At 49.8% G+C, this 24199-nt stretch overlaps 1 protein-coding gene across 2 annotated transcripts; it reads right to left on the reverse strand.

Moving 5' to 3' along the window:
• Nucleotides 1-11971: 11971 nt before the first annotated feature.
• DDRGK1 (DDRGK domain containing 1) lies at nt 11972-22478 on the reverse strand. 2 transcript variants are annotated; one of them, XM_037498199.2, is made up of 9 exons: nt 22333-22478; nt 20693-20899; nt 19416-19528; nt 19082-19183; nt 16319-16441; nt 15940-15978; nt 13416-13472; nt 12593-12641; nt 11972-12267 (listed from the first exon to the last, which is right to left on the reverse strand). In XM_037498199.2, exons 1-9 carry the CDS (start codon nt 22421-22423, stop codon nt 12101-12103), a joined length of 948 nt encoding a protein of 315 aa, XP_037354096.1. In that variant the 5' UTR covers nt 22424-22478; the 3' UTR covers nt 11972-12100. The 2 variants fall into 2 exon arrangements, with proteins under 2 accessions (XP_037354096.1, XP_054553462.1); XM_054697487.1 differs by lacking the exon at nt 22333-22478 and adding an exon at nt 21554-22110.
• Between the last annotated feature and the right edge of the window lie 1721 nt (nt 22479-24199).

A 24199-nucleotide genomic window follows, 5' to 3' on the forward strand; every position in this document is an offset into this window, starting at 1 on the left:
TATTTCACCTTGGGTTTTCACACCTACCTTACAGGAATCTTAAGTAAATGTGTTGTGTGAAATGCCTGGCATTCCTCTCAGGCTCCAGACCAGAGAAGAGCTTCCAGAAGGGCTCCCAAGGCCTCTCCTGTGGTGCACCCTATTTCCCTTGGCCTGGACCCGTTGACACTCTACACAATATTTGCGCAGCTCTGTGCCCATCCTGCAGCCTTCAAGGACCAAGTCAAAGGCTGCCTCCCAGGAAAGCATCCCATGGTCTCTAGAGGGGAGGGGTCTTGTAGCACTTGGCTTAGCACACTCCAGGGACATTTCACTCTGAGGCTTTCCCAGGCCGACTTGTGGGTGCCCCAGGGGACAGATGGCAGAGTCTCAGAGGTCTCTGGGCCCTGGCACCGAGGAGATGCAGAAAGAATGCACATGCAAATGCTAGTAAGCAATGTAAAGAGGCAGTGTATCTGGACAGGGAAATCAGAAGGGGCTTCCAGGAAGAAAAACTGAGGGAGGAAGGACTGGGGAGAGCATCATAAGGCTTTTGGGGGTGGGGAGGTCTCCAGAACTTCTTGGTTGGGATGTATGAGGGGAGATTCATCTTCCCTTGGCGAAAACGGGGTAAGGGGTCCATCTCCTAGATTTTGGCTCTAATGATGCCAATGTTTCAGGACTGAGGGAGCTGATAGCGCCCCCCCCCCCATCTCACACACACGCGTGCACACACGAGCCTCCGCACAGGGAGGGGGGAGGTGATGAGGGTTCGCCATTCACCAGCATCCCACGGCCCACAGCACCAACAAATAGAAAGCCGGACCACAGGACGTCCCGGGGAGGTGCCCGCAGGTCTCTGCGGTGGGGGAAATACTGCCCGCACCTCCCCACCAACGTGTGTGGCCCCGGGGGGCGGGGCGCAGAGGGAAGAGGTGACATAATCCGGGCCGCACCCCCTCCGGCCGCCACCTCCCCCAGGCCCGGCGAAGCATCCATGACATCATCGGCCTCATCTCCGTTCCCCTCCCCCCCGGGACCCCAGCTGCGGGACGCGCCCCCTCCCCAGCCTCGGGTCTGGGCGCACCCGGCGCGCGGTGCAGCGGGCACGGCGGCCAGTCGGGGCGGGCAGGGGCGCCAGGGCGGGCCGGCCTCACTTACTCGTTGCCGCGGGGTCCGGCGCGGGGTCTCCGGCGCGGGCGCTACCTGCTCGGCTCGCTGGCGCAGCCCGAAGCCCGCCCGGCGGGGCGCGAGGCGCGGGCCCGGCTCGGCTCCGCGCCCCTCCCGCTCCCCGCCCGGCCCCGCCCACCCGCGGCTGCGGCAAACGCGGGCCCGCCCCGGCCACGCCCCCCCGGGCCGCCAATCCCCGGGCTGGGCGGGGCGCGGCGCCTTAACCCCTGGGTCGCCGCGCCCTCGCCGGCGCGTGGGACCCCTGCTTTACCCGATCCGGGCTCCGTGCGTCTCCCCGAGTCCCTCTGCCTCTTGCGCTCAGCCTCCAGTTTCTTCTCTCCAGCAGATCCCGCTGGGCCGCGCCCTCCCTGAACCCCGTATCTGTGGCAATACGGAGGCGCCCCTCTGGCTTGAGGAAGGGGCTCGCACGCCCCCCCTGGGGTGCCCCAAGCTCTCTCCCGCCTCGGCGGACGCGGCTCCCCGCTCACGCCGCGAGACGGCGAGTCTGCAGGTGGGGCGGGGCCGGCTCGCAGGTGCAGGTGGGTCCTGCTCCGCCGAGGGGACGCCAGCCCCGCGCGGGGACCCCTCCCTGCCGGGCGGGCGGGAGGCTTGGGGGGGCCGCGACTCCGTCCGCCAGCAGACGGGGCGGGTATGAAACTTGGTGTTCGTGGAGGCTCACCGCCCGGGAGGGGGAACAGGGTGGGGGTGGCGGATGAGGTGATGGCGAGCTGCTGAGAAAAAGATGTGTTACGTTCCAGTCCTGCAGGGTTTGTTTTCTCCTTGCGCCTTGCACCCCGAGGCCTGGGCCCGGCCCCCGCGCTGCCTCGCCGGAGGAGGGGGAACGGGGTAACTTCGTCCCTGACCCCCGGCACCTGCTTCCCAAGCATTTGCCGCGTAATGTTCGGAGAGTGCCTGGAAGGGCTGCCGGGAGCAAGAAGTCGCTTTGGAATTTAGGCCTAACCCTTGAATGGGCCGGGGAAGCAAACCAGACCTTAGAAAAAGAGAGATTAAGGTTCTCCAGGTTTAGAAAAACCTGGAGGCATAAAGGATCTAACCTAAAAATCGTGGCACCTCTACTCCAGCTGGGGTTTAACCCATGGCATCTCTGCTGCTGTACTTGATTTGTTTTGTCCATCGTCCTCCTATTTTAGTTTTTATTTCTTGCTATTTCCTGTTTTCTGAAATTTTCCATGTTTGCTTTTATCTTCTATAGTGATTTGCAAGGCAGAAAGCCTGTTTTTAATCCTCTTGGTGGTCGGTCTTTCATCGTACCAAATAAAAATACGGCTTATATTTAACAAATTATTAAAGTCACTGTCCTCCTCTTGATGTAGTAAGAAATTTAATGTTCCTTCCCACCTCCTGGCCTGCTGCTTTCACACATACTTTTATCCTTTTAATTCAGGATGATAGATCCAGCTTTCATTTACTTATTTTAAGCCACAAAATCCTCTTTTTTCTTTGTTTTTACCACTTGCCGGTTGTTTCATTGGTATCAATGTCACAGCCGGGTTTTTATGCTCTACTTTTTTCTATTCCTCATCCTGACCCAGCTCTCACTTGACTGATTTCAGGGAGAACTGCTGAATGTTAAGTTTTTCTTTTGCCCTAGGTGAGAATGCCTTTCTACTATCTTTTCCCATAAAAGGTGACTTGACTATTTATAGAAAAGTCCAGTCTCAAACTTTTTCCCTCAAGAAACTCCTGTCCTTATCCCACTTTCTTATCCAGCACTTTAAATGGTAGCAAATATGGCAAATCTGGCTTTTCTTTACTATTAAAAGTCAAACATTTTGCCAATGTGTATGCCTTTTTAAATTAAAAAGGAAAGCAAAAGAGGTCTTCTTCTCTGCTTATAAAGGTTTCTTCTAATATGTCCCTGTCCATTATGTAAACAGATTGTTTTTTTCTCCCCTAAAATTATCACACTGGATCATCATTTTCGACTAACTCTTTGCCCTTTTTCTCTGTCTCCTGAGAGAGTATCTCGGGTTTGTTTGTTTTTTTGCATCATATATTTCATTTTCTCCAGAGTCAAAGGTATGCTTTGTTTTCTCCAATAAAACATTAAATTCCACTTGTGTTTTCCTTTCATTTTAGCGAATTTCTACCCCCTACCTTTCCACCCTGTCTGGATTTCAACTTAATCTCTCTTTATAATTCTCTGTTCCTATTTCACAGAGAATGTGGTTTTACATAAGAACACCAGGAAAATAAGAGAATGCTGTATCTGATTCTGTTCTAATGCATATGAAAACCTGGATAAAGTGGACCATTTTCTGGGAAATTAAAGCTACAAAACTAAGAAAGCTGTTGAAACATCCAAGAAATAGGTACAAAAAAGTTTCTGAACTTATCTAATGGAAGAATTTTCTCAAGCTTTTCTCAGTGAAAAGATAATCCTCATCCTGTAATTCTGTTCCATAGCCCAGAAAAGCTAAATACTATTTCATTTTATGAAACCGAAATTCCTCTGACACCAATTCCCAATAAACAGCATACAAAGGGAAACTGCAAATAAATCATACTTATCAGTTTCAGGGGAAATCCCTAAATAGGACTCAAGGAAATAAAATTAAATATTATTGTACACAAAATTAGTCACCCATGAATGAGTCTGTTAAATAAGAAAAAGCAATCATGACAACAATAGATGTCAAAAAGTCATTCAAAAATCAGTACCCAAAAAGAAGCCTCATAATTAACTGGGAACAGTAAAAATTAAGATTCAATATTTTGTACTACTTTGACAACTGGTCTTAGTGGGGGGCGTTGACAGTCCTTCATCTCAATGAACCAGATGTAATTCCTGCTTACCTCTGGGTGGCAGGTTTCAGTTCTCTGCCAGTTCCTATAATCATGCAAACAAGCCAATCGTATCCCCTACAGGAATCAGGAGGCACCCTATCCTTTCTTCTACAAAGCCTGCACAGACCCCCCAACCTCTGATTGTTCAGTGTATTTCCAATATAGTATGTGCACCTGTGTGGCATGTGGTGCCTTCCTTCCCTGGGTTATGAGCATATGTGTCTAATAAGCTGCTGTCAGTCTCTCCTGCCCAATGTCAGATATTGTGTGAGGCCATCTAGCCTTATGGTGGGAGTCCCTCCATCAATGGGGTGAAGAGGCGGCGGGGCTTCCTTGGTGGCAAAAGGGTCTCAGCACTATTAAGCTAACTGCAGCCACTGCAAGATGAGTTGGATCCCCAGCCAGCCAGGGAGCTAACCCGCATGGTGCAGCAGACCTCTCCTGTCTCGCCGCTGCTCCCCTCAGCAGTATATTTCAGTAGATCCACCTGTTCTGTCCTCACTCCGTCTCTGGTGAATCCTCTCACCCCTGCACCTCTGGCCTACACCCTCGTTATTGTATGCATAAATAAATAAATATATATATTATTTTTTTTGAAAGAGGGGCCTGCCCGGTGAGTTGAGCACAGCACTGTAGAGCTGTCCACAGCCTTTACAGCACCGGTTCGATTCCTGGCTGGCCAGGGAGATTCCCGCATGGCGCAGCAGACCTCTTGTCCCGCCTGCTGCTCCCCTCAGCAGTGTATTTCGGTCCTTCTGCCTGCTCTGCTCCCCACTCTGTCTCTGGTGAATTCTCTCACCCTCCCGCACCTCTGACCTGTACCCCAATGCTTGTAAAATTAAATAAATCTTTAAAAAAAATTAAAAATTAAAAAAAAAGAGGAGGCGGGCCTTCCTACTGATGCAAGGGGTTAAGACGCAGCACTATGAAGCTATCTGCAGCCATGCAGCACGAGTTTGATCCCCGGCCAAGGAGGTGACCCACATGGAACAGCAGACCTCTCCTGTCTTTCCTGCTGCTCCCCTTAGCAGTGTGTTTCAGTAAATTTGCCTGTTCTGCTCCCCACTCTGTCTCTGGTGAATCACCCCACACCACTGAACTTCTGGCCTACACCCCAGTTCTTCTACACATACACACACACAAATACCTTCACTTTAAAAAAAGTGAAAAAGAAGAAAAGAAGGAAGAAAAAAGAAGAAAAAGACAGGAGAGTGGAGGGTAGATGTGACTATGGAAGACTGCTTAGAGATGCAACAGAGCTGTCTTTACAGATGAATGAAAGGAACCATGAGCCAAGAAATGTGGGTGACCTCTCCAAGGTGGAAGAGCCTCCAGAAAGGAACACAGCTTTCCCTACCTTGTTCTTAACCCAGTAAGCTCCTTGCCATACTTGTAACCTACGACTATAACATAATAAATTTGTGTTGTCTTACATCACTAAATATGTGGTGATTTGTTACAGCAGCACTGGAAAACTAATGCAAGCACGTAACAGACACTCAGCATTCATTTGTTGAATGATGAATGATATTGCAAAAGACGCTGGGTCTACAGATAAATGGGTAAAAAATAGAAATAGATCATTCACAGAATACAAAAGGCCAAGAAGCAGTGGGAAAGAGCTTGAGGCCTGATGAAGAGATGCAAATGAAAACCCATCAAATTAGCAAACTATTGTGATCCTTTGTGGTCCTATCCACCAAGTTATCCAGAAGGGGACTTGGGCTTTCTTCTCTGCCATGATGGGACAGTTACCGCCAAATGTCAAATTGGGGGACAAACCACTTTAATACTTTCTATAGACTGGATATTTGTACTAAGTCTTTTTACAGCTCTGCTCACTTTATAAGGAAATAAAAACCTCTGGAATTGGGCCAAAAATTCCTAGGACTAACCAGTCAAGATCAGAAGGGTTATCTAGACTAGTATAAAACTATAACCGAAACATTTATGATCCAAGCAGGTTGGGATCTTTTACAAGTTGTTTTATAAGCTTATTAGCTAATGTTTACACACATACACACATGATCTGTGAAAGAGTTAAAGGCAAAATACATTTACTAGGCTGTGTTCTCCTTTTTACCACTATTCTTAATTGCAAATTATACCTAAAATGGAAGATGGTTTCTTTTATATTTTATATTTCCCCAGTCTTTTTTTTTTAATATTTATTTATTTATGTATACAAGAACTGGGATACAGACCAGAGGTGCAGGAGGGTGAGAGAATCCACCAGAGACAGAGCAGGGAGCAGAACAGGCAGAAGGACAGCGGGTGACACAGGAGAGGTCTGCCACGTCAAGTGCGAATCTCCCATGCTGGGTGGGAATCAAACCTGCGCTGCAGAGGCTGTGGACAGCTTCACAGTGCTGCGCCCAACCCGCTGCGCCACCAGGGAGGCCCACACCTCCCCTCTCCCCGCCCCCCCCCCCCCCCCCCCCGTCTTTTTCAAAAAAGATTTTTATTTATTTATGCATACAAGAGCTGGGGTACAGGCAAGAGGGGCGGGGCAGGGGGGTGAGAGGATTCACCAGACACAGAGTGGGGAACAGAACAGGCAGAGTGACTGAAATACACTGCTGAGGGGAGCAGGGGGCGAAGTCTGCTGCGCCATGTGGGTTAGTTCCCTGGCAGGGTATTGAACTCATGCTACAGTGGCTGCCTAAGCTTCGTAGTGCTGATGCTTAATCCCTTGTGCCACCAGGGAGGCCCATCCCCACGGTCTTTCTATAACATTTCTCTTTTCTGTTTTTCCATAATTGATGTGTTGGTGATGATACGAGCAGACACTTACCTGTACCTATACAGAATAAACCTCAATGCAAGATATTTACAAGTGTAAAGGAATACAAGTCACACCACCCCCCCACCATCCCAAGTGAGTTTTATAAACTCACATTTATTTGTGAAGCATATTTATCCTTAAAGCCCCAAGCAGAATAATAAAATGATTATTGCATAATGGACTTATGGTTCTATCCAAATCTTTGATGAATTTTATGAAAATATACAGACTCCAAAAATGTTATCAGATTTTTTTTTTGATAAAAGCTGAGGTAAATCTGTCCAACAGAAAGCCTTAACCTTCACATTATCATTTTTGGTGGCTAAATGAAATTTAGCCTGAACTAGCTTGGGGCCTGAACTGCCCCTGTGTCCTTCATTTACCATTTACCAACTTTTCCTCTCCTGAGTTGCTACTATCAGGCAGGAACATGGAGGTGTGGAAATGAGAATGTCCCAACAATGATGGATTACACTTTCAAAATTTCTTATAAATTCATATCTATCACTATGGTCTATTTTTCTATGAGGCAATATACCCAAACTATAAAGGCACGAGGGCCACTGCCAAATTGGAGATAAAGCACGTGTCCACAGAAGCACACTGTTACATGAACTGTGGGGTTTAGCATGTCAACAAAGTGACCTGACTTATCTCGTTGATGAGAAATAAAGGGAAATAAACGAATAGGGGCATTAAGTATCAGTTACCACAAAACTGGAACGCTACTAGTTTTAGTTTTTGTATTATTTGGGATGTGTTTTTTATGTCATGCTAGAAATGTCAAGTTGTAAAATCATGTAAGAACATTAAAATGACAAAACCAGGCAGAGTAAATCTCATGGGTTATGTAAATGGTTATATTTAAATAGCTTTAATGTTACAGAATCAGTATTTGGTAAGATTCTCTTGGAAGACTCCCTTATATATTTTGCTGTGATGAGTAATTAAATAAAGTATTCACCAATCAAGAATACAGTATGGTATCAGAATAAGTAAAACCATTTTTTAGTTCATATAACAGTTAATTGCTTTTGAGATTATCAAAAGGTATAGACAACACAGAACTTGTCAACCAGATACTGATCCTTAGCTTTGTCTTCAATATAAAAGGAAAATGCTCCTTGGAACCCTGTTTGAACTGCAGGTTAAGAACTGTTAGTGGGTTATAAAACCACTTAGTGATTTTAGTCACTATCAGCAATAAAATAGGAAAGAAAAGCAAATGTCAACATGCATCAAACCATGATAAGCAAAGGCTCGCTGGGGAACTTCTGCTTCAATTATCTACGTGTATACATGGCACACTTATGTACCCGGTCCTGCAAGTAAAATTGCTTTCTCGCTAAGAGATACTGTCAAAAAAAAAAATTGAAGAACACAGCCTTAGTGGAATCATCTTCTCCACTAAGAGAACAGGGCTCAGAAACAGGCGGTGTCTGGGGCATGCACTGTGGAGGTGAGGGGAGGTGAGCCGGTACCATCCAACAGTACAATAGGGGCAGGGAGGGAGGAGTTGATGGAGTAGAGACGGCTGGTGAGATGCGATGATTGCAAAGTTTTAAGAAATAAATTACTAATTCAAAACATCACCGAGTTAAACATGCTCTGCTTCCCTCACCAAATGCAATCCAAATCTTTGGACTTGGCATTCACTGCCCTTTCTAATCAAGGCCTAACCTCCCTTCCTTCCCTGGCCTTTCTCTTGCTTTCACCCAAAAGCCCACTCCATGCAGAGAACCATAAGCTGTTACATTCTCAGCTCTTGCTCTATTCTAAACCTGGAAGGTCTTCTCTGGTGAGCCCTTGGTCCCTTTTGCATATTATGGCATTTGGGGTGCACCTGCTGGCTGGGTGATTGGTGGTCTCTTTACCAGATTAATACCACTGCTCCCACCCCCACTGGCATATGGGGTCATGTTTTGCTCACTGTAGTTCCCGGGGCTGCTTAGCATCCTGCCTTCTATTCAGTGGGCTCCACAGATTGATACTCCTTGGGTGGTGGTTTTTTTTTTTTTTTCTCACTCCTTGGATGTGTTTAAGTAGTTTTTGTGTTACAAAGCTCCAAAATGCATCCCACACCAGTACCACTGTTGCGGCCTGGGGGAGCCACTCTATTTCCAGGTGAATGGACTGGTGGCTTCACATGGCCTAGCTTTTTTGCTCTTTTTCTGAGGCTTACCTTGATCCAAAGATACATAAAGCCATCTAGGGCACAATGTGTTTAATTCTAAGCTTTCCGTTATGGGAAATTTTAAACATGTACAGAAATAGGTATAACCTCCAAGTATCCATTGCTCAATTTTAATAATGTTTTAACTCATAACCAATTTCTAATTTTTTGACTCTCCAACCATGGGCTTGTCAATAACAGGCCTTAAGGTCCATAGAAAAGAGAAATAGGCCTCCCTGGTGGCACAAGGGATTAAGTCTCAGCATTATGAAACTATTGCCAACCACCACAGCGTAAGTTGATCCCCAGCCAGGGAGCTAACCCCATGGCGCAGCAGACCTCTCCTGTCTCGACTGCTTAGCAGTATATTTCAGTTGATCTGCCTGTCCTGCTCCCCACTCTCTCTGGTGAATCCTCTCATCACCATGCTCCCACTCCCCACAGCTCTGGCCTACATCCAACTCTTGCATGCATAAATAAAATAAATCTTTGGGAAAAAAAAGAAATGACTGAAACAAACTGAGCCAGACAAAACTCTACTAGGGGCCTCCCTGGTGGCACAGGGGTTAAAGACACAGCACTGTCTAGTCAATCGCCAGCCAGGGCAGCATGAGTTCGAACCCAGCCAGGGAGATAGCCCACATGACGCAGCAGATCTCTCCTGTCTTGACCGCTCTCCCCTCAGCTGTGTACTTCAGTGGATCTGCATGTTCTGCTCCCCACTCTGTTCCTGGTGAATCCTTTAACCCCCTGTACCTCTGGCCTACACCCAAGTTCTTGTATGCATAAATAAATCTTTAACAACAACCAAAAAAACTCTACTAGGAGCAAGTGGTATCAAAACAGACCTGTTGGCTGGGCTGTAAAGATCTGGCACCCAGAACATCATAACAAGCATAAGGGAGTTACAAAAATCAAAACTTACCCAATTGGTTAGTGCTAACAGTCAAGAGTTCCTTCAGCAGGGGAAACACCTTACTAGGAGAAAGGAGCCACACAACAGGTAAAGGACTGAGTCACAGCAGAAGCCCTGGGTTCCTGGCTTGAATCACCTTCCTTCTGTTACAGTTACAGCCTCAGGTACCTGAGATAATCATTGCGGTGCTAAGTGAAGACTGCACCCCCACGAAGAAATAAAAACAAAGCTAATCTACAAGTAAATGTAAATCCCTAGAACTGAAATGATAATCAGCAAATCAGTACCACAATCATTATAATACTATGTGTGTCTGGTCTACTTTTGAATGTATAAAAGCATTTGAGATAATTTCCAACATAAAATTTGGGAATATTAATTAAATGTTCAAGTATTTAAGTAATAATTAAGTGCTGGAAAAATTGTAAGTTGCTAAATGGGTAAGTTTCCATTTATTAGCAGTGAAAGTAGTTTGCACATATTTAGAAAAACTTTAATTGGCTACTATTCAAAGAACTGTTCACTTGATAAATGTAATGAATTAGCAGATTGATCACTAAATAACACACAAAGGGTCCTAGGTTTTTCCCTCCACCTTAAGTCCTTGGGACAGAAAGAATCTTGGACAGCTTCAGCATCTGAGGAAGGCCCTTGCCCCACTCCTGGCCACTGGGTGCAATGTCCTGAGGGGGCTGGGGCTGAGGCTACCTTGATGGCAGTAGCTGAGGACCGTGGAGGGGAAAGACGGAGGGGACCCCGGGGCTGCTGTGTTGCTCACTGGGGATTCCAGTTACTCGCAACTGTACAGCCTGCTTGTCCACCCCAGACCCACTTTTCTTCATGAGCTCTCAACCTTGGTGTATCCTGGAACCTCCTGACATGCCCTCTGTCCCTGCCCTGAGAGACTGTGATTGAAGCAGCCCGGGGTGCAGCCTGGCAAGACTGCTGAGGCTCCCCAGATGATTCTAACAAGCAACCAGGGCTGAAAATACGGCTCTTGCTGGAAGCCATCTCTCTTTCCTCTGCAATGTTCTGTTTCTACCTCATACTGTGTCACCTGTGTCTTTTTCCTCCCTCACCTACTAGACTATGGGCTCCCAGATGGCCTCCCAAACAATGCATGTGGCCCCACGCAGCTCCAGGTGACCCCCGGTGCCCGTGGCTTGGAGTTCAGGTTGGAGTGCACGCTTTGGGGACCAAATGAGTCAAATATCACCCGACAACCCCTTGGGAAGGCTCTGCCCTGCAGCTCGATGTACTGTCTCCCCATCACCATCCACAAAGCCAGTTTCCTCCGATGCCGGAACAGCACGCTGTCTCCTCCTCCAGGCACCAGAGGAAGTAGGTGGTGGTGTTTAGGGGCCACCTTGCATAAAAAACACGTTTAAATACATGCCTCACCCTCAGCCCAGCAAGATGCTCACGCCACGAACAGCCCACAGGAACCAGAGTGACTGACCCTACAGGCGACATACATCTCCCATCCCACACCCACTCCTGAGCATATGGTCCTTACATCCACCGGTGGGTGGAATCACCCACACCGTTTAGCTTTTTGTCAAGGATGTGAAGCTGAATTCATGTGATGTGCTGGATGAAGCACTGCCTCTCCGCTGCACAGTCCCATCCAGCTCAAGGAGGTCACAAATCCTTCCGTTCCTTCCACCTGCCCCACAATTTCCTGTCCGGCCTCTTCCAAGCACCCCTTCTCCCTCCCCTCCCTCTTTAAGGCTGAAGTTCCCTAAGTCTCTATTTGGCACTTCTCATTAACTCTTCTCCCTAAGGGCGCTCAGCTCTCCTTAGGGCTTCTGAATCTATATAACAAACAGTGAGACCTTCCTCCCCATTTAGGGGATAGTGTCCAAGAGGTTTCCTATTCTGGGAAGTGGGGGGAGGAAGACAAAGACCTCATCTAGGCCTTGGGGGCTGGGCTTTCAGTGCACAAAGGAACACAGTAAAAGTTCAATATGTTTCTTTTGAATGAATGAATGAATGCATAAAAATGGAACTTCCATCTGCCTCCAAAAGATCCTCCTTCCACCACCCTCTTCCCACCCCAGGGTATATTCTGAGGCCTAGATTTCACCTGTTCATCTGGGATCCCAGGCCAGGCCATCTGCCACACCAAGCCACACCAAGCTCAGCAATGCTCACAGGCCTTTAATCTGCCACTGCCTGGCCACACGTCATCACTGCCCCAGGGTGGTGGGGAGAGATAAAAAATGTAGGTAGGCCATGCCAATTCTGAGTCCAAGAGGGAAGGGTTAGGTCAGGCTGGGGCCTGGGCAGGGGGCTGCTGGCCCCAAGCAATGAGGGAGTTGCTGGCCTGGGCAAGCTCGGTGATGGATACCCGGCCCCGCTGGCGGATGAAATTAGCCACAGCAGCCAGTTCTTCTGGGGTTATGTAGATGAACTTGCCCCGGTCATCAATCACACCTGTAGGGAAAGACAGGTTGCATGCTGAGTCCTCCCCACTGGCCTGAGACTGCCCACCCTCCACCCCTTCCCAACTGGCTCAGACCCCTCCAGCCCTGGTGGCCTGCCCTTTCAGGCTGCACCCAGTCCTGGCTAAGTGAGTCAAATCAGCCTTTCCTGCCTGTCCATGCCACCCCAATGCATCCACAGGCCTCTGCAAGTCTTCCCTGTAATTGTATTCTGCTCAGTGCCCCTCACTACTTTCCTTCCACCCACTGTGGTCATCCTGCCTTTGCAAAAAGGCCAGGCCAAGGCCAGGCTCTGAGGTGACCGACTCTCCTCTTACCAGTTAGAGTCCCTTCAGCCAGCAGATCCTGGATGCGGTTGATGGTGTCCTATGAGGAGAATAATTCTCAGGGCACTGACACCCCCAGAAAAGGCAGCGGCAAGTTCTCTCCCACCACAGATAGAGCCCCTCTCCCCTTCATGGCTGCCCTGCAACGTGACTCCTTTGGAGGGGGTCTTGGGGAGAAGGGACTCTGGTCCTATAAGACCTCTATGAGAGACTCTCTCCCAGTCAGGAGAGCAGCGGTGGAGACATTTGGCCTGAACTCTGGTGCGGCCCATTTGCAAGAGAGCTGTCAAGGTCACTAAACTGGGGCTGCTGGAGTGACAGGATTTGGACTTTTTTCTTATTCTTCTTGCCTGTCTTCCATCCATAAAAAGGCAGGACTCCTGGGGTGTCAACAGAGTCCTAGACTCTACTCAAGTCTCAATTGGGGGCACAATGGAAGGGCATCAAGACTCTCCGTCTTGGGGGCCTCCCTGGTGGCTCAAGGAATTAAGCATCAGCACTATGAAGCTATCCGCAGCCACTGCAGCATGAGTTTGATCCCTGGCCAAGGAGCTGACCCACATGGCGCAGCAGACCTCTCCTGTCTCACCCGATGCTCCCCTCAGCAGTGTATTTCCATGGATCTGCCTGTTCTGTTCCCCACTGTCACCGGTGAATCCTCTCACCACCCAATTCCCCGCACCTCTGGCCTGCACCCCAGCTCTTGTTTGCATAAATAAATAAATCTTTAAAAAAAAAAGACTCCGCCTTTAGGACAACCTTCCTCTGACAGCCACATAGACCCCGTGGCCACAATCTACATAGCAGGGCTTACCTGAGTCCGCAGGCCCACTTGGGAAGCCAGGTCTTCTAAGAGCACGACCTTGGACTGCTACAAAGAGAGGGAGGGAAAGGAGAGGGGTTGAGCTTGGGCAAATCCCTTAGCACTGGCACCCTTGGAGGTGCTGTGCTTTCCTTTCTGGGGGCTCATAAACTGCACAGATTGCCGTGGGAGCCGAGCTCTCTTACACACTCACTCACATACTCTTATGCCTACCCTGTCCAGAGACACAACTCACGCACTTGCTCGCTGCCCTGCTCGAGGAGATCGTCCCAGAAGCACCCGCCGCCCCATAGGCCCCGTCCTGGGCTGGGACCACGCGGAGATGGATACACGTGAGCAGAGCGCTGCCCCACCTTCGCTGCCTCTATTTAACATCACAGACAGGTTGGGAGGGGGTGCACAGAGAGATGAAGGGAGGGATGACAGTCACCAAAAGCTATTTAAAAAAACTGTGACCAAGACTTGCTGAGGCCCTGCCAGGACAAGGCACAGAGGTATGGGGGATGCAGTGGGGAACAAGGCCTAGCTCCTGCCCTGAGTCACAGCCTGTTTGGGGACACTGGTGAGTAGGTGGCTAAGGAAGGCACAGATGAAAGGCCCCACAAGCCACGGTCTCAGCAGAGGCAGTATGGCTCCTTCCTACCTCGCCTTTGTTCGCCAGCCCCAGACCTGGAGATCCCCCACACCCTCACCACACTCACACCTCTTTTCAACCATCTCTTCTCACCCTCTGAGGCAATGAGTCCTCTCTTAAAATAACTCGCTAACACTGCTTGGTACCTTCCCCACATGACTGTGTTCCTTGTGCCTCCCCACACCCTCAGTAGACATTTCAGCTCCAGGGGTATGGCCAGGGGTCCATGCTGTTCCTGCACATACGCTGTCCCCACCTCCCCCACATGCAGACAGCACAAGACCCGAGAAGGCAGTCTTTAGAATTCCGTGAGTCTTTCATAGCAAATGAGCTGGGGGAGGACTGACACGGTGACACCTCCCCGGCTGCAGATGGCATGTGACTGCTCGAAATGCCAAACCGACTGTGTGATCAGCGAGGTAAGCAGGTGGTAGTTGGGCCAAAGGGTGGGCAAGCACAAGGTGACCTGGCCAGCTGGCCTCTACCTACAAGTCGAGCAGCGGGCACTGGGGCAGCTCAGAGTAGCAACACAGAGTCACCCTAGGTAGTCCTTGAAGACCCGGCCTGAGGGGCTGCTAGGCTAGGTGTGTTTGGAGAAACATACAAACCGAGCCCTGATTAGAAAGGACCTACAAAAACAAGCTATGCCACACCTCTCAGAAACTGTCCCGGGCACAAAAATGTTCCTCTGGTCCTAAAATCCTAAGATAAAAGGGCCCATCCCTTCAGAGGAGAAGGTAGCTGGGCTGAGTCTCAGGAGTTCTCCCTGCAGTCAGCAGCAACAGGATCAGCTAGCATAGGGCAAAAGAACCTGTAAGCTTCAGAAGAGTTGGAGAATCCCCAGGGAACAGTCCCTCAGGAGAGCAGCTGAAAATGAGGGCTCAACTTCCCTTTCCTTGGGTCTCTGCAGAGGGGGCGCTAAAGAAAATGGCTGGGTTCCAGGTCCTCCATGCTACTGCCACTGGGTAGGTGGGGACGGTGATTTCCAACACGGCCCTCAAACAAGGTGCCAGGGTGGAGAGTGGGCACCATGAGGGGGGCGTGGTCATAGCTCTCTGGAAGCTGCTGGCTTTCTCCCGCTCAGGAACCCCTGGCCCCCCCGGCTGTGAGCTCATTCCCTAGCTGCTGGGAGGCCTAAACCCTCTTCTCTTTGGGGAGTGGTGGGGGGAGGATTATGCAAGCCCCGGCTTCTTGGCACCCCCTAGTACCACCCCCACCACCACCCCCGCTCCCTCTGCACTCCTTCCCTCAGCCGCCTCTGCACCTCTGAGCTGCACTTGAAAACCTCTCCCCTCTCGCATCCTTCGTGGGAGAGGAGTTGCTTAGCAGCGCAGCAGAGCAGGACGTGCTTATGCAACCTGGAGGAGCATTCAGCGGCCTGGCCTGTGCTGCCAGAGCATGGTGCAGACAGAAGGGGCCACACCTGCACCCCACCCCAGGTTTCCAAGGGAACATCACTCTGTCCCCCACTCAATCCCCAAAGGCCCAAGTTCCTGATCAGGAACACATGGTGGGGACACTTGCTTCAACTCAGTGGAGCCTCCATGTGACAGAACTGACAAAAAACACATGTGACGAAACTTGAAAACACAGTGACTCACTAAGCGTGGGGTCTGAAGAGCAGGCAAACTGTCAAACCCCGAGTGTGAGGAAGTGATGAAAGACTTACGCCTCCCACATAGGCCCAGGTCCTTCTCCACCTTTGGAGTCTGATGAGAAGGGACTCCCTGGCTGCTTAGCCTCTCTCGGTTCCCCTGCCCCCATTTAGTGAAACACCCACATTCCCGCTCGCGTTTGCTCCTTCCAGGCCCTGAAGAGGACGCACACGGCATGCACACGCGAGATGGGAGCTGCACCCAGGCTCTCTCTATGGCTTCTTACCTTAATGTAGTTGATAAACTCTGCCAGGAAGCTGTGGGACTAGAGGAGCAGAGAAATCAGGGTGAGTGTCCCTCATAGGGATGGAAGGGGCAGTGCCTGCCGACCCACATGCCATGTGTCTGTGCCCCGCCACCTGCCTTTATGAGCAGCAGAGCCATCCCCCCGGCCCCCAAGTGACGGGTTCAGAGACACGATCTCCTAAGGACAAGGTCTCTGGCCACTAGGAGCTACTGGACCTGAGGCCCACTACCTCTCACTGTTTTAGGTGGGCAAGGAGGGCTGGGGATTGGGGGGGGGCAGGCAAGAAGCAGTGGGTGTCTGAGATGGGGTGGCTGGCCTTAGTGGGGGCAGGGTGGTGGGTCCAGGGTGGTTGGCCCACCTGTTCCTCAGTCATGGTCTCGCCCACGCCCTCCTCCTCCACCACGAAGGCCTCCTTCAGCTTCAGGTACTCCTCATGTTCCCGCTGGGCCTGCTCCTCCCGGGCCTTCCTCTCCTCCTCCTCCTGTTAGACATGAAGAAGAAATGGTCAGGTTATTTGGGGAGGGGTACCCACCCCATTCCTGTTCTGGTCCCTGATTGCCCCATAGGACATACAACCTAACCCTCTTTCAGAGACAGTGCTCCTTCAAGTGTCCGATACCCTTGCACCCGAGCTGGACAGCTGGCTCCTCTTCTCGTGGGATCCATCACTTCCCAGACAAAGGCTGTCCAGCAATCCTTCCTTGAAAACCCTGCCATGATCACCCCACAATGCCCTGCAGCCACCCCTACCTTTGCCCTCCCTTGTCCAGACTTTGTTAACAGACATCTGGCCCCATAGCCTCACCTGCCATTCACCCTTCCAGCCTCTCCAATCTAGCTTTTGCATACCTAGCTGCACGGAAAGCACCCGCTCAGGGTCACACATGCTCTCCATCCCACCAAATCCACAGGGCAACCGTCATGCCTCATCCCTGTCCTCTCAGAGGCACTGGCAGGGCTGACAAGTCCTTCCTTCCCTGGGCTTCCAGAACCCACGCTCTCCTGGACTTCCTCCTGCTCCTTGGGTGATTTATCCTGCTTCCACCACCACTCAGCCCTGTCCCTTTGTTCTCCTCTCTTTCCGGGGTTGCCTGGTCATATTATGGCATCAGCAGCCATCCTATTAGTGAGCACAACAGTTGCACCCCCGTCCAAGTCTCTCCTCACAGGCATATGAGTGTCCCTGGTCTCACAGGCATCTCCAATTGAACATGACCCAGACTCCGAGATGTATCCCCTACACCTTCTATCCTCCTCCTGGGTCACTGGGGTGTAAGGCAGAAGTGCGGAGGGATTCACCAGAGAGTGGGGAGCAGAACAAGCAGATGTACTGAAATACACTGCTGAGGGGAGCCGCGGGCGAGACAGGAGTGGTCTGCTGTGCTTTGTGGATTAGCTCCCTGGCGGGCTGGGGATTGAACTCATGCTGTAGTGGCTGGAGGTAGCTTGATAGCGCTGTCCTTAACCCCTGCGCCACGAGGGAGGCCCCTCCTTCTTTAACTTCTAAAAAAGAATCTAAGTCTGTCCATGTTGTTCCATCAGCTCCATCACCAAGTGCAACAGCCTCCCCCCAACCCAACGCACTTTCCAGAGCTCCCAGAAAGATCTTTCCCAAACATAAGTTAAGGTTAGGACAGGGAATATACAAGATAAGCCTCTTGCAGTACCAAAAATTAAGCATGTACTCAAAAAAACAAAACAAAGAGCGTATGTCAAAGGACATAGGAGCCAACCGAAAAAAGCTCCCAAAGAGCAAAGCTGGAACAATCCGGTGTACTGGATTATACTACCCAGTATAAAACCATACCCTAAGTGCATGTGCATACACAGAGGGACGATACATTTCTGGTACAAAAGAATTGCAAACACTTTTGTAGATCCTCTCTTCTCAAGGAGATGGGGCATAGCTCCACACCCCTAAGTGTGGGCTGTGTGTAATGATTTGTTTCCGAAGCATAGGAAGGGGGAGTTAACATTACAGAGGGGAAATCTGGCAAACCCAGCTTTTCCCAGGTGATCAAGGTGAATATCACCAGTGATAAATGAAGCTGATAACACAGACTCTTGCTATGCTGTGGTGAGGCTGGTCCTTCCACCGTAGTCTTCCAGAAATCCATAACCCCAGCTGAATCATGAGAAAAATCTCCGCCAAATACAAACTGAAGGGCATTCTATAAAATACATGCCCAGTACTTCTCAAAACTGCCAAGGCCATCAAAAGAAAAGTCTGAGAAACTGACCCGGAGGAGCCTAAGGAGACACGACAACTGTTATGCAGTATCCCGGGTGGGGCCCTGGAAAAGAGAAAGGATACTGGGGGAAACTAATAAAATCAGACAAGTGTGTGGGTTTATCTAATAGTAACGCATCAACATCAGTTGTGAGTGATATACCACAATAAGGTGAGATGCTAATAAGAGTGATACTGGGTGCAAGGGAGAAAAACCCCAGGATATTTTCAGGTGCATCAGGCAGGATCAATACTCAGAAAGAGCAGAAATCTCTCTGCTAACGCCTCCCCTCTGCCATGCTCTTACACATTCACCAGAGCAGCCTCCCTAACAACACGGGCAGTGAGAGACCAAAGGTATCAGGCTATGGCATCCTTGCTGGGGCAGCCCTGTCCTCACCCATATACCCCACGTATCCATGATGTTCTCTTTCTCGGACACCTTCTTCTCAGAAGCCCTGGCAAACACTTGGTACCTGCTTTCTCTGCATGGGCCCCATTCCCTGCACACCTCCTCCACGCCAGGCCCGACATGGACCCTGGAGAGGCATGGACCACCATCTCTTACAATGGCCTTTAACAGTCATAAGACCCTTAGAATCCAGAAAATCCCCTTTACCTCTCTGACCCCTCTCCTAGCTTACCCTGCTCGAGTCACTCTTGGCCATCCTAATGTTCTTCAAACGCTCTTGTTACAGTCAATAAATCACATGCACAAAAACCCGTCTCAGGCTGTGCTTTTAGCAGCAATTTTACACAACTCAGACTAGAGCACAGGCCTGCCCCTGTGCTCAGTCCATGGGCCATCTTCCCTGTGGAGGTGTCAGGAGCTGCATGGAAGCACAGCTGCCTGGTCATGGGTCAGAAGTCAGGATCATTGGTGTGCCTCACCTTCTGTTCCTCTTCCAGGCGAAGTCTCTCCTCCTCCTTCTTCCACTCTGCCTCACGCTGGGACTCCAGGCGTTTCCGCTCCTCACGCTCAGCCTCCTCTGCCTGGAGAGAGGCCTTCATAGGGGACACATTCCCACCCGCAACTGCAGCCTGCTCACTGCCCAAATTGGCCAGGGCAAGAAATGCCCAAGACCAAGGTTGCAGGAAAGAAAGCAAGGCAAGGAGCAAAGACCAGCCCAGCATGCAAAGAGCAGGACAGGAGGATCTGCTATAGGTCAGGGAAGGCCAGGCCCTTCCCCACTTCCCAGTACTACACCCCATCCCTCCTGCTTGCCTCACGCTGGGCTTTTCGCGCCTGCTTCTCTTCTAGCTTCCGTAGTTTCTTGGCTCCAATCTTCCCTGACACATGAGTTTCCACTGGCTTCTCACTGTCTTCTTCCTCCTGGGCTGAGCAAACAGAGAAAGACACTTCAAGTCTTAGCCAGAGAAAACCGATGATGATGGATCCACCCCATCCCTTGTCCCTCTCTTCTTGGGGGCATCCCTTTCCATTCACCTGCCAAAGTCACTAGCCCAGTTGTACTCTCTTGAAGCATCTGCTGAGAATACAGAAGTTTATACTCTGAAGTGTGTGTTTTGATGTGGAAGAGGAGTCAGGGAACCATGGGGCAAAAGAACTGATGAGAACTTTACATCCTGCATAGCCATAAAAAGAGAAGCTCAGTGTCTGATAATCACAGGCAGGCCGTTTGGGCTTTCGGAGTTCTCTGGACTCTGTCTCTGAGCTAAAATTCCAGAGAAAGATGGTCCCATGGGGAACCTTCTCTCCATCTCAAATCTGAAATCATCCTCACTGTGGCCAGGAACTGCTGAGGGTTCTGGGTTGTTCAGACCCTGGCCAGGGTTATCCCTTTCTCCCATCATGCAGAGCAAAAAGACAGCCTCCACCCCAGCCCTACCCCAGGACTAGCTAAAAGTTAAAGACCTGCTGAAACCTGAGCAGAAGGATGCTGACTCCAACTCTGAGACAGGAGGAATAGTGCCACAGAGAGCCTCTTTTTTGAACCTAAGCAGCCAATTCCCAAAAGTATAAGGGCAAAAGTCCCAAGTATTCCCCCCTCAGGCTCAAGCCAGCTGTCAAGCACTGGAGAAGAGACATTCTTTCCCGTAATCCTAAGAGGTCTGTTGGTCCTCTAGCACCAGAGATATGGAAGCCTCTGTCAGCAGAGTGTTTCTATCCCCAAACTCTCCTTCTAGGTTATAGGTAGCCCCACTCCACGGACTGTAGAAGCTCTTGATCAGACACTCTGGTCCTAGGGTGAGGCCTCCAGGGAATGAGTGTCCCCACACCAGGATGGGTGCTGGGATATAAGGAACAGAACGAGGGACTCTCTTGGCCAATCTGAAGATCCTGTCCTTCAGCTTGGACACTGAGCGCTAAGAGGAAGAAAGAGGGGGTTTGCATAATGTAACAGGGTCAGGGTCCAGAATTTCTGGTCTACAGGACCAAAGGCCAGATCCCAAGTTTCCTCCCATTCCACCCTATGTCTTCACACCCCAATCTTCCATAGTTTTGAAGGTCCCTTCACCACCAGGCTGGTCCCCTCTCACCTGGGATCACGGCTGCCTCCTCATTCTCATCCACCTCTGCCCAGGCCACCCGCTGGGCTCGACGCTGGGCCTGTAGACGGCTTCCCAGGTCTCTTCGGCGCCGGGGCCTGCCCCCAGCTCTTATTTCCTCAGGTTCTAGGGGCCGAGGCTGTGCCCCTCGGCCTGCTACTCCTGGTTCCTCTTCATTGTGCAGTGGCTCTTGAACAGCTAGAGGAAAGAGAGGAACCATGATACTGTCTGGCAGCAGAATCCACTCCATGGCAGTAGAGCAGCATTCACTCTCCTCTACTCAACTTTCTTTGGGCTTCTGTTGCCCACAGCTTCTCAGATGACTGAGATCTCTACAACCTAGACCTACATCTTGGTCCTATGCAGCAAGATCACCCCTTCCCTCCTGCATGTGTTGATACTTCATTGTACAGTGGCTCTTGAACAGCTAGAGGAAAGAGAGGAACCATGATACTGTCTGGCAGCAGAATCCACTCCATGGCAGTAGAGCAGCATTCACTTTCCTCTACTCAACTTTCTTCGGGCTTCTGTTGCCCACAGCTTCTCAGATGACTGAGACCTCTACAACCTAGACCTACATCTTGGTCCTATGCAGCAAGATCACCCCTTCCCTCCTCCATGTGTTGATACCTTTCCCTCCTGCAAGGCCCCACCTTTCCAGCTGGACTTTCATGAGACTACCTGCAGGACATACACCTTGCCTCCAAGAAGCCAGTCCTGACCTTTCCAAACCTCATCTGAATGCCCACTTCAGGACTGCCTCTTTTTCTTGCCTAACAACACATGCCATGGTTTTATCTGGCACCTCTCCCAGAAATATGTTTGCTATCTGCTTCACCTGTTTCCACTTACCCCTTGTGCCTGCAGATGCTCTGAGAAAGCTTGTGAGCCCAGGGAGGTTGAAAGACATACATAAACCCATATTCCATATGCTAACAAGAAATGCTGTCTGTGTGCGTGAGGGAGAGAGACAGACACAGAGACACAGAAGACACAGAGAGGGGAGAGACATATATCTGTTCTGTGTACCCTCGCTGATCACAAAGCTTTCTGGTCAAAATGCAGAACAGGGACAACGGTTCATGGGTGCTCTCCTTGAAGGGGAAGGGGTGTGCTTCAGGGAGCTCGCTGCTCGTGGGTAGGCAGGAAACACTCAGGTGCACCCTTCTTGGCACCAGCTCTGGGATCCAGCATGGGAGGGATGGGACAGCCCTGCGGTTTCTCCAACGCGCGCAGAGGGTTAGCCCCAGTGAGGGATGTGGGTCTATTTGCCAGGATGTGGAGGTCTGGGGGTGTTAGGAGGTCGGGGGAGGGAACAGTCGAGGCTCTCTGAAGGGTCCCAGAAAAGAGCGTTAAGTTCGTTGCCATCCGATCCACCAGCAGAGTTTTGGCACTGCAGCTCCCCTCCCCCACTCTCCTGCCCCTCCCCCACTCTCTCCTGCCCCTCCCCAAGCGCGTGTAGGCGCATGCGCGCAGCCAACGTGACGCGCGGCGAGCGCGGTCCGGAGCCCAGATCCTCGTCTCCCCGGCCGGCGAGCCCGCGCATGCGCCTGAGCCGCGGCGCGACGGCCTACAAAGGCCGAGGCCAGAGAACGCGACCCCGGTGGCCCGGGCGCCGTGGCGTCTCCTACCTACTGCCGCCCGGCCCCGGCTGCGAGTCAGGAAGAAAATAACGCCAACAAGCAAAACCGCCGCCACCAAGTACACCACGGGGGCCACCATGGCGAGAGCTTCCTGACGGAGCCTCCGCGTCCGCCCTGAGGCGCGGGATCTCCCAGGCCCCGCCCATCTCCAGGCTAGGCTCCGCCCCCAGCCGGGGCCCCGCCCACGCCGCACACTTGGCCGGAGCGTTCACGTTTTACTTTAGGACGATGTAGGCAGGGCATAAAAATATACATAATGTGGAGTTGAAATTACTGCAAACGGTTATGTGCAGTGTAACAGGTACATTTTAAAAGCACTAAATAATACCACGTAGTGTTTAGGGAAACATACTATGAAAAAGGTACAAAAAGATACACACCATCACATTGGACTCAAAGGACAAGGGGGAAAGACATAAGCTATTTATGTTGTGATATGTTTTTGTACTAAGACCTGCAATTTTATACCTATTTAAAATAAAATTAACTTTACTCGGTTGTAGAAGAATTAGTAATCCAGCTTTTCATCGCATAAGTTTAAAAAAAGTAAGGGATTTAAATTTCTCTTAAAATTTTAAACTATTTTTTTAATCTGTAAATTTTAACCTCGAAGTTTAAAAAAAAAATTGGCATCAGGATGTAAACTCAGAATCTTTCAAAAGAAAGTAAGTTACTGGCAATTTCCTATTATGTAATTATGAAGCTTTGTGTGGGCTGGTAAGGTATATAAAGATTGCAGGACCGATGAAGAGGGGTAAAATTTGAAATATTATGGCAACATGTTTACCTCTGGTCAGTTGGAACGATGGGAACTTGATTATTTTATTATTTCTTTAAGTTTGGAATATTTTCTAATTTAATTTTAAAATTAAATTTCATAAAATTGAATTTTGGGCCTCCCCGGGTAGCACAGTGGTTGAGCGCTGGGTTGTGAAGCTGCCCACAGCCTCTGCAGCGCCAGTTCGATCCCCTACCGCAGGGCAAGGTTCCCACAGTCTGCCTGCTCTGCTCTCCGCTCTGACTCTGGTGAATTCTCTCACCCTCCCGCGCTTCTGACTGTACCCAGTGCTTGTATAAATTAATAAAAATAAATCTTAAAAAAAATAAATTAAATTTTAAACAAGAAAAAATGACAGGATAGATGAAATAAACATAGCAAATTTAAACTTTTACATTTTAAGAGGAAGAAGGAAAGCAGCAGCAGCTTGCACACACAAGCAGGCAGAAAGAGCTGCCACTCATGTTTTGCAAAGGGAAAAGTTTTGTGAAAAGAAACTCTCACCTGAATACTCACAGGTCGGTGAGAGCTGACAAATGTTGATAATTATTAAGTCTATGTGATAGGTATGTTTGGGCTCATTATACTGCTTTTTCCTATTTTCATAAGTTGTAATTTTAGTATAAGTGAGCTTTATTAAAAAATAAAAACTAAAACTATTTTTTATTATTTGCATGTGCACAGAAATTTATCTTGAACAGCAAAATCAACAAACTAACAGAAATAACACTTTCTTGTTGATTCAAACTGATTATATCATTTCTATATGTTTTTTTTTTAAGTTTTCTTCATTTATGCATACAAGAACTGGGGTACAGGTCAGAGGTGTGGGGGGCAAGAGGATTCATCTGAGACAGAGTGGGGAACAGAACAGGCAGATCCATGGAAATACACTGCTGAGGGGAGCAGTGGCAAGACAGGGGAGGTCTGCTGCACCATGTGGGTTGCTCCCTGGCTGGGGATTGAACTTACGTTGCAGTGGCTGTGGATAGCTTCATAGGTTGCATCTTAACCCCTTGTGCCACCAGGGAGGCCCATTTCTATAGCTTTTATTTGGAGTTCTCTGATTCTCAATGT

Source organism: Talpa occidentalis, unplaced genomic scaffold (genome assembly GCF_014898055.3).
Source record: "Talpa occidentalis isolate TD23 unplaced genomic scaffold, MPIMG_talOcc4v2.1 talOcc4.10, whole genome shotgun sequence".
Taxonomy (NCBI): domain Eukaryota; kingdom Metazoa; phylum Chordata; class Mammalia; order Eulipotyphla; family Talpidae; genus Talpa; species Talpa occidentalis.